This window comes from Pteropus vampyrus, unplaced genomic scaffold (genome assembly GCF_000151845.1).
Source record: "Pteropus vampyrus isolate Shadow unplaced genomic scaffold, Pvam_2.0 Scaffold86, whole genome shotgun sequence".
Lineage (NCBI taxonomy): Eukaryota > Metazoa > Chordata > Mammalia > Chiroptera > Pteropodidae > Pteropus > Pteropus vampyrus.
Window position 1 is genome coordinate 405,413 of NW_011888867.1, and position 12,017 is coordinate 417,429.

The 12,017-nt window shown below is 53.3% G+C and overlaps 1 protein-coding gene across 1 annotated transcript in view; it reads right to left on the reverse strand.

Annotated features, from left to right (window-relative positions):
* ARHGEF10L (Rho guanine nucleotide exchange factor 10 like) overlaps nt 1-12,017 on the reverse strand; it is a 134,342-nt gene that overhangs the window by 80,811 nt on the left and 41,514 nt on the right. Inside the window, exons 5-6 of the mRNA XM_023532645.1 lie at nt 2,047-2,138; nt 398-481 (exon numbers count right to left, since the gene is read on the reverse strand). Of these exons, the coding sequence (XP_023388413.1) occupies nt 398-481; nt 2,047-2,138 (176 nt within the window). The remainder of the gene's footprint in view (nt 1-397; nt 482-2,046; nt 2,139-12,017) is intronic.

Below are 12,017 nucleotides of genomic sequence, written 5' to 3' on the forward strand. Positions count from 1 at the left end.
GTAGGGCGCAGGCTTTCCCCAGCATTCTCTGCCTCGCCATTCAGCTTTAACAAGCTGTCACTTTCTCCAACAGCCCTGGGAAGCCCAGACTATTACCCCATTTTTCTGAGGGAAGAATTGAGACTTGGAGAGGTGAAGTGACTTGCCCAGGGCCCCTAAGCCACAGCATCCCCAGCCCTGAAGCCCTAACCCCACCGCCACCCCAGCCTGGCCCTGCCCTCAGCTACATCTGGACTCTCCCAGATGACGGCAGCCGGCTTTTAAAAGCAGGAAGGAGGGGCAATGGGCTGGGCGGGGAGGGAAGGAAATGGAAGAAGACCCTCCCCTCCCTGCTCCTCCCACCCACTCATCCCTCCCCCAGAGAAGCGGGGAAGCAGGGAAGCAGGAGAGGGCTCACCAGGCTGAAGTGCATCCAGGTTCTCACAGGGGACGTCGTCGTAAATCACATCTTCTTCCAGGGCGGGGAAAGTGAACCGGTCAACTGGGAGCGAAGAAGGAAGAGGAAAGCGGGACCGGAACGCTGCAGGCGGCTGCCAGGCTGACCTCAGGCCTGCGCCAGCTGGCAGGGCCCTGGGGAGCCCCCGCCACCACCTGCAGAGGACACTCCCTGTCCCCAGCCCCTGCAAGGGGCCCTCCCAGTGACCAGGGCAGACGCCCATCTGCCTCCCTGGCACCCACAGGTCTACCCGTCTGGCTGACGGGCAGCTGCTCAGGGCACCTGTGGGGAGCACGAAGCAGACGCAGCACCTGTACCCTGGGGTACAGGAGCATCTTCCGTCCCCAGGCCCCCCCAACTACCCCAGAAGTAGCCACTTCCCATCCAGAGGCGATGAGGGCAAACCAGCCCTAGTAAGTACAGGAAGGAGGGGGAGGGAGGGTGGATTTGGAGAGTGGGGTTAAGGAGAGCCCCCCCCAACTCAGCCAGCAGGGTCTTGGTTGGTGAAAATTCAACAAATGAACACATCCTTCTCCAAACATTCTGCTGAGCAGGCTAAGAGCTGGGCAGAGCACACACCCTGCCCGTGTTAACAGCCCCCCAGATGCAAAATTTAAGGAGGTCTCCCCAAAAAAATTGTGTGCCCACTCTCTGCCCTCTGCATGGGCCCCTGCAGAGCTAGAGTTTCGGAAACCAATCCCCATCCCCAATGGGAACCTGTCCTCACCCCACAGCCCTTCAGAGAAGACATGGGACCAGATGGACTCTGAAGTCCCCACTGTTCTAACTGTGCCGATTCCAGCTGTCCCTGGGCCCCCAGAGCCTGGTCGGAGCCTCGTCCTGGATCCCTTCTTCCTCCTCCCACGGATTCTGCCTCCCACATGACCTCTGACCATCAGCCATCAGCCTCCCTCTCTGGACAGCCTCCTCACAGGGCTCAAGCCCACCCCCCATGTCTCGTGTCTCTTAGCCCCACTCCACAGTGATTGGACTAAAACGCAAATGTGGCCACATCACTTGCCGCTCCTGGCTCCCTGTTGCCTTTGGGAAAGCATGGCCCCTGAGGCCCAGGAGGCTGGGGAGAAGGGAGATTCACATCGCGCCATGCACCTCTTAGATGTTAACCTCCATCATACTGAAGCTTGCTGCTCCCCGGTGCCAGGCATCCCCTCAACCGTGGGCTCTTCACAAGCTGCCCCTCTACCTGGACACTCGTCCCCTGACCCTTGCCCCCTGGCTCTCCCCATCCTGGCACCTGAGTGATAACTGCCTGCCTGTGTGTCTGGCTCTGCTCCCAGAGGGACCTCGTCTTGGTCACCAGGGTGCACCCGACACCCAGTTCCGGAAGGATCTAAGGACTCGACACACAGACAGATGTGTGGTCCCCTCTTGGACCGTGGCTCTCGTCAGGAAGCAAAGGGGGCAACTCCGAAGCGTGGGCAGCGGCTGGTCCCCCTCAGAGCTGCTACCTGGCCCAGGGCAGCACCCAAGAAGGACAACCCCTCGGCTCGCGTGAGCCCATGCAAGCGCTCTCGGCCTAGAGACGAGGATTCTGAGGTTGTCCCGGCCCCACCCTCCGGGGGCAAAGACCTGGGGAGCAGGGCACTTACTGCGGCGGGAGCTCTTCCGCTTCCAGCTGGAGTGCCGGACTCCAGAGAAAGCTGTGTCCACGGCATCTCCGTTGCTCACCACGGCCGGCACCCTGTGGGCCAAGGAACAGTGCCAGTGAGTCAGCAGGGATGGGGATGGTATTGGTGACAACACGAGGGACAGAGAAAGATGGCTCCTGAAAGCATCCGGCAGCCCCTCACTGGGACAGCGGGGAACAGGATGGGCAGGGGCGGGCTGAGGGCAGGAGCCTCTCTCCCTAAGGCTGTCAGTCGGGAGGGCTCGGGAGGGTTTGGATAAGCCCCTTCCCCTCTCAGTTTCCCCATCTTTAGAAGGCACCATAGGGCGACCTGCTACTTTAAGGGCATAAAACTCAGATGAAGCACAGTGATCAGGACCAAATGCTCCCCAGGGCACCAGCCTTCTCTTCAGCGCAGGCTCGTGGCAACCTCCATCTCCCCGTTCTCCAACACACAGCATGGAGGCCGGGGCCGGGGGACCAGCCGAGGACTTGCAAAGGTTCACAAGACCTGCACGTGAGACAGGGCTTAATCCCCACGCACTGAAGACGAGAGGGACTTACAGACTGGCTTCCCAGGAGCAGAGATACAAAGAGAAACAGTAGGGAAACAGCAGACCCCACCTGAACCAAGTGATCATGTGACCATCTGCGGTCACATGGACATCATGTACCCCTGATGTGCTGTGACGGGAAGGGCGCCTGCCTCCGCAGAATCCTTACCCCAAACTCATAACCCAAGTCTAATCGTGAGAAAAATGCCAGACAAACCCAGACTGGGGTGGGGGTGCATTCTGCAAAATACCTGCCCATTACTTCTCAATGCCATCAAGATCATGCAAACCAAGGCAAGGCTGAGAAACTGTCACAGACCAGAGCAGCCTGAATGACAACTAAATGTAACATGGGATCTTGGAATAGAAAAGGGACATTAGCAGAAAAACAGGTGGAATGCGGGAAAGTCTCGAACTGCAGTGTATCGACGCTGGTGTTTCTCAGTCTGGACAAATGTTCCATGGTCACATGAGATGTTAACATGGACAACAGGCGAGAGAGGGGATGCGGAACTCTGTGTGCTTCCGTTTCAACTTTTCTGTTAATCTGAAATTATTCCAAAGTGAAAGCGTTTTATTTTTTTAAAGCTCATGCTCAGAAGGGCAGAGTGTGGGGCACATCTGCCAGCCGATAGGGTAGAGGCCTTCAACTGTCCAAGACAGCAGCACTACTGCCGTGAATGACTTGAAGCTCCTGGTACCCAAGCCCTTGGCAGAGGGCGAGGAGGGGGAGATGAAGACCACAGTGCAGGGGAAAGGCAGGAGGGAGAACGAGGTGTGGAACGCCTCCTGTGAGTGGGCCCTCTGCCTTCGGCCTCCCAGCTCTGCGGGCAGCAGGCAGAGCAACCTGCCCAAGGCCATGCTGCCCGTGGCGGGCAGGGCCAGACCACGAAGCCAGCTCAACCGGCCCCAAAGCTGGCCTCTTACAACCACGTCTCAGGCATCAGAGGCCGGCCAGCTGTGATGATGGAAACGCCCTACGTCTGTGTTGTCTCGTGAGCCGCAGGTGGCTACTGTACACCTGAAACATGGCTAGTGGAAGTAGCGTGACTAAGGAACTTAATTTTTCATTTTAAGTCATTTTATTTTAAGTACCTACATGTGGCTAGTGGCCACCATATGGGACAATGCAGGTCTAAGTCACCTATTAGAGAAGCTAGTCTCAGCTCAAATTTTACTGCCAGAAGTCAGTGGTGTCGCCCTGGGGTGAGGGGTACATTTCAGTCCTGGGGTGAGGCTTTCTACCAATGGCAAGTAAAGGCCAAGAGGGGACAAGGCTGGTCTGTACCAGCAGGGGGTGCTGGGCTGAAGGGAGCCAGCCACCTGAGTGAGCCCCAATCCCTGCCAGGGCGGCTTCCCTAGACCACTACCTTCTCAGCCCAGAGACACCTTGAAGGTGTCGAATCCAGATGCTCGGAAACACTCAGACGGAACCAAACTGTTCCAGCCAGAGTCTACGTGACAGTTTGGCAGTTTGGTTGAAAGTTTGCTTTGATGCATTAACCGTGACAACCAGTGACCATTACAACCTAGAAGGTGCTACTTGCTCTGCTTTGCCTGTATTTGCATCTTTCACTTCACAAGAGGGCTTCTGAGGCAGGCACTGTCATCTTTGTGCTACAGATGGGGAAACAGGCTCACAGAGACCTAATTACTCACCCAGCGTCGCTCAGTGCATCAGAGGAAGCTGGGATCCACTGTCTGCCTGCAAAGTCTATGGTCTTTCAACCAGACTTCTTGGGAGTAGGGCGCTTGTATGTAAACATTCACCGACATCACAGATTCGCTGTGTCATAAGGTCACTGAACCTCGCTAGACTATTTAGCCATCATTTTTTTCAAAAGAGACAGAGAGCTCTCAGCATAGTCAGAAACACAAGTTCAGGTCTTCAACCAAGAGAAATTGTAATGCTTCTAGGTACTTTCGCCGTGAACATGTTTGCCACAAACATTTCACTGCATTACTAATTGGCCGTAAGGCTATACTGCCATAAAAAAAAGATTAAAAAATAAGTTTGGTTTGTTGTTTATTTTGTCTCTTTGCTTGTCAGTCTGGTTTCATTTCTCCATTTACCAAATGGTAGAGAAAAGTTAATCAATGGTGGTCTTAAAATAGCTAGTATTTTTTCCAGATGATAATGATTTGCCCAATAGTTAGTTGGTTTCTTACTCTGAAACACACTACATCGGGGGGTGAGGGAAAAAAGAGCCGAGGGCCCTCTTTGAGAGCACAGAGGTGAACCCACACTTTCCATAGAACAAAGACAAGTGTTTAGGTACAATCCACAAAATAAAATCAGTGATTTGCACAGTACTGCCATGAGCATACACACATTTTAAATATATTCAAATATTTTGTATTTCACAATAGTCTTTTTAATCTTGTTGTTCATTTTGAATGCCCTTCTTTTATGTGTCACGATTTCATCTCTTTTATGGCAAAATTGCCTTATGGTCAATTAGTTAGGCAGCAAAAATGTTTGTGGCAAAAATGTCTATGGCAAAGATGTCTATGACAAAAATATTGGACATGAATCGTAATATTCTAGGTTGCAGTGCAGTTCGACCAGAGAACAAGGATCACCTGAGAAGGCCCTAGGTAAACTCTAAAGGTGACATGGGGGAGGGAGAGGCGGGAGATATTTTTGAATAAGGTCAGACAGCTTTGGAAGGGATCTGGAAATATTTTATGACAGTGGTCTCCAACCTTCTTGGCACCAGGGACCAGTGTCCCTATGAAAATCTAATGCCTGATGATCTGAGGTGGAGCTGAGGCGGTGATGCTAGCGCTGGGGAGCGGCTGCAAATATAGGTGAAGCTTCGCTCGCTCGCCGACCGCTCACCTCCTGCTATGCAGCCCGGTTCCTAACAGGCCACAGACTGGTCCATGGTCTGGGGGTTGGGAACTCCTGCTTTATGACATAGTTTTAAGCCAGAGTGGGGCTGAAAATATGAGCCTCTTGGTTGCACATTGCCAAAACACAGTAAACTTAATTTTTAAGTAATTTAATTTGAAATAGCCACATGTGGCTAGTGGCCACCATTTAGGACAACACAGATCTAAGCCACCCGCACTACTGGAGAAGCTAGTCTGCCCTCATTTCTACTGAGCAGCTAGCCCAGGTACTGGTCCTGGCTACCCAGGCTGGAGAGAGGGGGGTCACATGGCACAGAGAAGTCATCTTCATGCCTATCCCCATTGCTTCCACAGCTGAGGCAAGCAGAGAGACTGGGAGCCCCAAGAGAGGGAAGAGGCGGTGCATGTGAGTGAAGAGGTCTTCCTAGGCTTGGCCGGAGACCACCACCCACCCCAGCCCTGCGCTCTGCTGGTATCTACTGTGCCCGGGCTGTGTTAAATGCTTGAGGACAAATGTGTGTCTTATTATAACCATTTCACAGATGAGGAAAGTGAGATTCAGAACAGGCAAGTACTTTGCCCCAAGTTACCTGGCCAGCGAGTGACAGAGCTACCATTTGTCTGCAAAGTCTTGCTCTTGACAACAGCTCTGCTGCCCTCCAGACTTGGATCCTCCAAATCTCCAGGCAGATTCGGAGGAGAGGGCTTCTCAGGCAAGGGAAGAGGAGGGCATCGCCAGGAATGAGGCTGGGTGCCTCCTCCCTCCTTTCCCGTTCCTGCCAAGGCCACTGACCCACCCTGCATCCACCCAGGGGTAGCCTCTCCCAGCTGCTGCCTGGCTGGGAAGTCTAATTCTCCCTGTGAGCAAACACTCCTTCCGGGTCCTCTCTGAAGACTAAAGATAATAAAAGAGCCGTAGAAAAGCAATAAGAGGCCAATCGGCTCACCCTTATCTGAGCTTCCTGTACTTCCAAGGCTTCTCGGCTTGCACAGGAGAGAAAGGCCAGTGACTCAGATGATGCCAGTCTTACAAGGTGAGGCCACTGCCACCAGAAGCAAAGGAAAGAAGCCCAGTTCATGGAGAAGAACAGAGTCTGAGAAGCTCGCTGGGAAAGGGAGGCAGGGGACAGACAAAAGGACCCTGGTGACAGTGCTCATCGGCCAGACTTTGGTCAAGTACCAAGAAGGCCACTGCGAAGCTCAAAGCAGTGAGAAGCCCCCAGGGGAAATCTGGAAAGGGGCCCCTCCTCCGCTATCTATAACACAGGCTTCGGTGGGGAGTGAGCGCCAAGGCCCCCAGGGGAACTCTCTCCCCATGTGAGCCTGGCCCCCGCCTTCTGCTCTGTGGTGCACACACCTCCCTTTCCGACATCTCGAGGGCCTGGAGCTCCACCGTCAGACCGCGGACAGGCACTAAACTCTCAGCAAGGCAATAACTTATCAAGAACCATGTGGGGTTTTGAAGAAGAACACAGATTCCCATGGGAAAATGTTCCCAATATGTAATTAGGTCACAAAGCAAGCCGTGAAACAGCATGTGCGAAAAAACCACAGGTCTATAAATAAATTGATGTATACTTATATGTATGCATAGCAAAGCAACTGGACAGAAACACACAGTGGTAGAATTAAAACTTGCTTTTAGTCTATCATTTTCTGTACTTTCCACTTTTGCTACAATAAGCGTGTGTAACTATTACTAAGAAAAAGAAAAGAAAGAAAACATATCTGAGGAAATGGTAAGCAATGCATTGTCTAGCGCGGGTCCCTTGTGGCCTGGAGTCTGCCCTAGACCGACCCTCATCCTTTGGGACAGTGACAGACAATAGGTCACTGGCTGAGCATCTGTCCTGACATCTCGTTTCATCCTCCCAAAGGCTCCTTCAGGTGGGTCTATTATTCCACCTTACAGAGAGGAAAAAGAGGGTTAGCAGATAAGGCAATGAATGGTCCAAGGTCGCGGGCTGATGTATAGGACAGATGGGATCCAAACCAGACCTCCGTGGGAGACGGCAGTGCAGAGTGTTAAAACACTGGTTGTGGAAGCCAGATGGGTCCTGCCCTGGCTCTGCCGCATCTCAGCTCTGTGACCTTAGGCTGTCGATGGGCCCTCTGCGCCGGTTTCCACATCTGTAACGTGGGACTGTGAGAGTGCCCTCCTGTGCGGAGTAATGAGCTAAGGCAAATAAAGCTCTTAGAACAGGGTCTGGTGAATAATAAGAGCTGGTTACGTGCAGGCCTTTATTATCTGGCTCTAAAGCCCACACACACACCTGGGCACATGAAAATAACCCTGCATAGAATGTCTGCCTGGCACATCGCAGCTGTTCAGTAATGAAGTGTAAGATGGGAGGATGGACAGAGGTGAAGGGCAGGGGCAACACCAGCCAGCCAGCAGAATACTGGCCAGACACAGCCTCAGCACCGTCCTGGGTGGGGAGAGGCGTATGAGGATGAAGAGCAGAAGCCCTACCCTTGAGCTCTGAGCCCAGGTGCTACCGCCTGCTGGCTCAGCCCCTTGGACCAGTGACTGCACCTCTCTGGGTCTGCACCATGGGCCCCATAATAATTCCCTCTTTCCCAGCTGTCATGTTAGTCTCCTACTGCTGCTGTGACTCATTACCACAAGCTTAGTGACTTAAAACAACATAGATTTATTATCTTACAGTTGTGGAGGTCGGAAGTTCAAAAGGGCTTTCAGTAGGCTAAAAGCAAGGCACTGGCAGTGCCGTGCTCCTTCTGGGGGCGCTAGGGCAGAATCTATTATTCCCTTGTCTTTTTCTAGTCTCTGGAAGCAGCCTGTATTCCTTGGCTCATAGTCCCCTCCTCCATCTTCAAAGCCAACAGCGAGACATCTGTCAATCTCTCTCTGATTGACCCTCTGGCCTCCCTCTTATGAGGGAGGATGGTCTCCTTGGCCCTTCCAGGAACCCAGCTGCCCAACTGCTCCACTCAGGGTCCAGGCCATGGGCAGCAGAGTCCATCTTGTCTGGATCAGCCCAGGAAGTGGGAGGACAGGTACTCCCAGGGAGCCACTGTGAGTCCCTGCAGCTGGGCCAGGAGCCAAAGGACTGACCCGACAGGAAATGCTGAGGCTGCACGGGGCCCTCTGGTATGGCAGCAAACTGGGCAGGAAAAGCAAACAACTCTACAGGGGGCCGGAGTCTACATCCGGTGCACTGAAGGGTGAGAGGTACAGCCTGCTTCCAGAAAAACACAGGAAGCCAGAGAAGAGGGGGTGCTCAGGGCTGCTCTTTCAGCCACGACTCCCCCAGTGAGAGCTCAGGCTTGTTGTGAGTACACGGGCTGCAAAACCCACCAGGCAAGGCCAACCCTTCAGGCTCCAATGGATGACTGTGGATACGACAGGCCGAGCACTAGGCCTGCCATTTACTGGCCCTCCAAGGTGTTGGGTACATCACTCCAACTCCCTAAGCCTCAGTTACTTGTCTGCAAAATGGGCATAGTCGACAGTCTCTGTCTCCTAGGACTATGGTGCCCAGGAGATGGATAAGGTGCAGGAAGCACTCAGTAAATAGCAGGCAACACCATCAGCATCAGCAGGAGCAGGTGACTCTGGCTGTGTGGCCTCAGGCTACTCGACCACCCCGAGCGTCCCTTCCTGCTGGCCCCTGTCCTGGCTCCTAACAGTTGCCAGAGTCAGAACCCAGGTTCAAAGGTTTCATTTCCATATTGTTTGTGTTTTGCTCATTTTCATGGAGACACTGAAAGTCACCTTTCAGACCCCACCCACTCATCCTTCTATCCACCGGTACCATCATTCATTCAACACGGACGTTTTCAGCATTCCCCTGGTGCCTGGCACCATGCTAAGCCACGAGGATGAGGACACAGCAGCAAGCAAAAGACCCCTCTCCCCCCCGCAAAAGAAATGAACCGCTGTCCCCACGGAGCTGGCCTGCAGGTGGAGAGACGCTTCCTCACCCCTCTACCATGACAAGACCTCAGTGCGGGGTTAGAGGGGCGGGGGGCCTCCCCCAGAATCACACACAAGCAGTACCAAGGCCACTCCGCTTGGCTCCCCAGTTGGGGTCCATGGAACACCCCACTGACTGCTTAGAAACTGTTCTCCCAAAGCTCAGACAGCATCTATTAGCAGGCAAAGTTCTTACCCCCAATAAACACACAAATAATCGGATCATTCATATAGGGCCAGCCGAACTCGTCACCATGAGCCAAACGCTGAGGCTCATGGGCTTGGACCTGGGGTCCCCGGCACATCCCTAGAGGACAGTGTAGTGATCAAACACCTGGCCTCCAGATAGAGAGGCTCTGGTTCCAGTCTCTGTTCTGCATGAACACATACATCTATATGTAACCTTGGCCACCTAACTCCACCGAGCTTCAGTTTCCCCGTTTGTGACATGGGTAATACCAGTGCCTACTTCCTAGAGACGGGAGCAGTAAATGGGACTGGGTTTTTAGCTCAGTGCCCAGTACATAGCAAACACAGTCATAATTGTGACTGTTATTATTTGCTGCTATTTTATTACTATTATCTGGTAATCAGCGTGTCTTATGGAAGAACAAGAAAGCATCGTAGGTTAGCTGAGCACTTTGAAGCCTGCTGTACCCAGCAGCAGGACAGACGAGGTCCTGGCCACCCTTACTTCTTAAGATTATTGAGCAGGGTAGCCCAACCCTAAAATCGCCCACAGGCCTCAGCATAACACACACCCAGCAACGCCGGCAGATCTGTTTATCCCATAGCAGCAGCCTGGCTGCCTCCTCTGAGCAATGCAGCCAAGCAGGCGAAGGGACAGGGAAGTCCACAGGCCTCAAAGCCAGAGACAGACCCAAAACCCCTGGACCTGAACTGCCAGTCGGCCTAAATTGTCCTTGTAACCACCTACCTGGCAGGTGTGATCCCTGGGCAGACTCCTAGAGGTGGGGTAGAGTGAGAGCCAGATCAAAGCCAGATCTGACTCCAGGGTACAGAGCCCAACCAGCTTCCTCTAAAACCGAATCTAAACCAGGACCCAGGGTAACGACATCTAATATTTTTGGAGCAGCCGGCACATACCGGTCAGACTAAGCAGTGAATGAATGTTAACTTATGTACACCTCACAGGGTCCTGCAAGAAAGGAGATTTATTACCCCCGTTTTACTAATTAAGAAAGTAAGGCTTGGGACAGGAAGCCACTTGCCCAGTGACACACAGCTAGAAAGCAGAAGAGCAAGACTTAAAGCCAGCTCTATAGCTCAGAGCCCAAGCTCCCAGGCCCTCGAAGACCCGGACCCCGGCACTGGCTTTGCCCACCGCACCCCTGCCTGGGTAGCTCACCAGCTGGCACATGGGGATTGGGACTGGCCCTGCCTCTTTCCCACAGAGCCTTGATAGGAGTGAGGTCTCTTTGAGGCTGCAGCCCTGCCTGGATCTGGGCAGTTACTGCAACTGTACTGTCAGGAGCTTCTCTGGAGGCCAGACACATAGCCCGGCAAAGTCCAAGGCCATTTCCAAACCTGGGGCAGAGGCCATGGAGAAAATGCATTGACAAGAGGTGAAATGTCCTCCGCTTGGAGACTTGCTTTTTCAAAGCAGTGTTTGCTTAGTGACTACCTTTAGGGAAGTTAAAAAAAAAAAAAAAAAAGATAACAAAGAGAAGGAATTCAATCTAGATTGATTCTTCTCCCAGAGGATTCCAGAGTGGAAAATCACCACCCAAGGAAGGAGCTGGAACTTAAGTAAATGGAGACCTGGAAGGAGGGACTGAAGCTGGGGGAAGCGTAGAGAGCACTGGACAAGGAGTCAGGAGGCTGCTAGCACCTCGGTGTGTGACCTTGGGCAAGTCTCGCTCCCCAACCTTCCCACCTGTCAATGGGGCTGGAATGAAGGCCTGTTAGGGCTCATGCAGTGATCAGTGCTCTGTAGGGTCTCAAGGCCCAGGAACATCAGTCCCCATTAAGGGAGTTCCAATGTGATCTTCATCCTGCTGTTGGTGAGACTCCAGCCGAGGAGTCCGAGGCTCTGGGCACCCCATCTCTGCCCCTCCAGCCCCCTCACATGGGAAACATCCAAACTGGGCAGGAGGCGGGAGCAGAAGCAAACACCATATGTGTATTTAGTCCTTTCCACAACCAGTCTCGCTTATTCTTCAGGATGCTTCAAGGTGGATGTTCTGTCCATCTGATACATGGGGAAGCTGGGGGGGGGGGGTCCACAGGCAGCCGAAAGCCACCAAGCAGTGAGAGGCTGAGAGGGGATTTGAACCTCCAGTGCTCTTGGCCTGCTACCTCCAGGAGATGGTGCTCAAGGGGGCCCAGAGCTTATTTGCTCCAGGGAGAGCTGCAGGACAAGGGGTGATGCTGCAGTATGGCAGGCGGAGGATTAAAGGAAGCCTGGGCCCTTCTCCCAGAAACACCTGGCCCACCCTGGGCTGCCCTGACCAGCGGGCTAATGAAAACAAGGCAATAGGTAGGCACCAGCTCTGGGGACCACTGGGTCACAGCCTCAGCATGGCACCTGGCACCAGCCAGACACAAGATCTGGCTGCAGAGTCATCAGGTCTCTAAGACACAAAG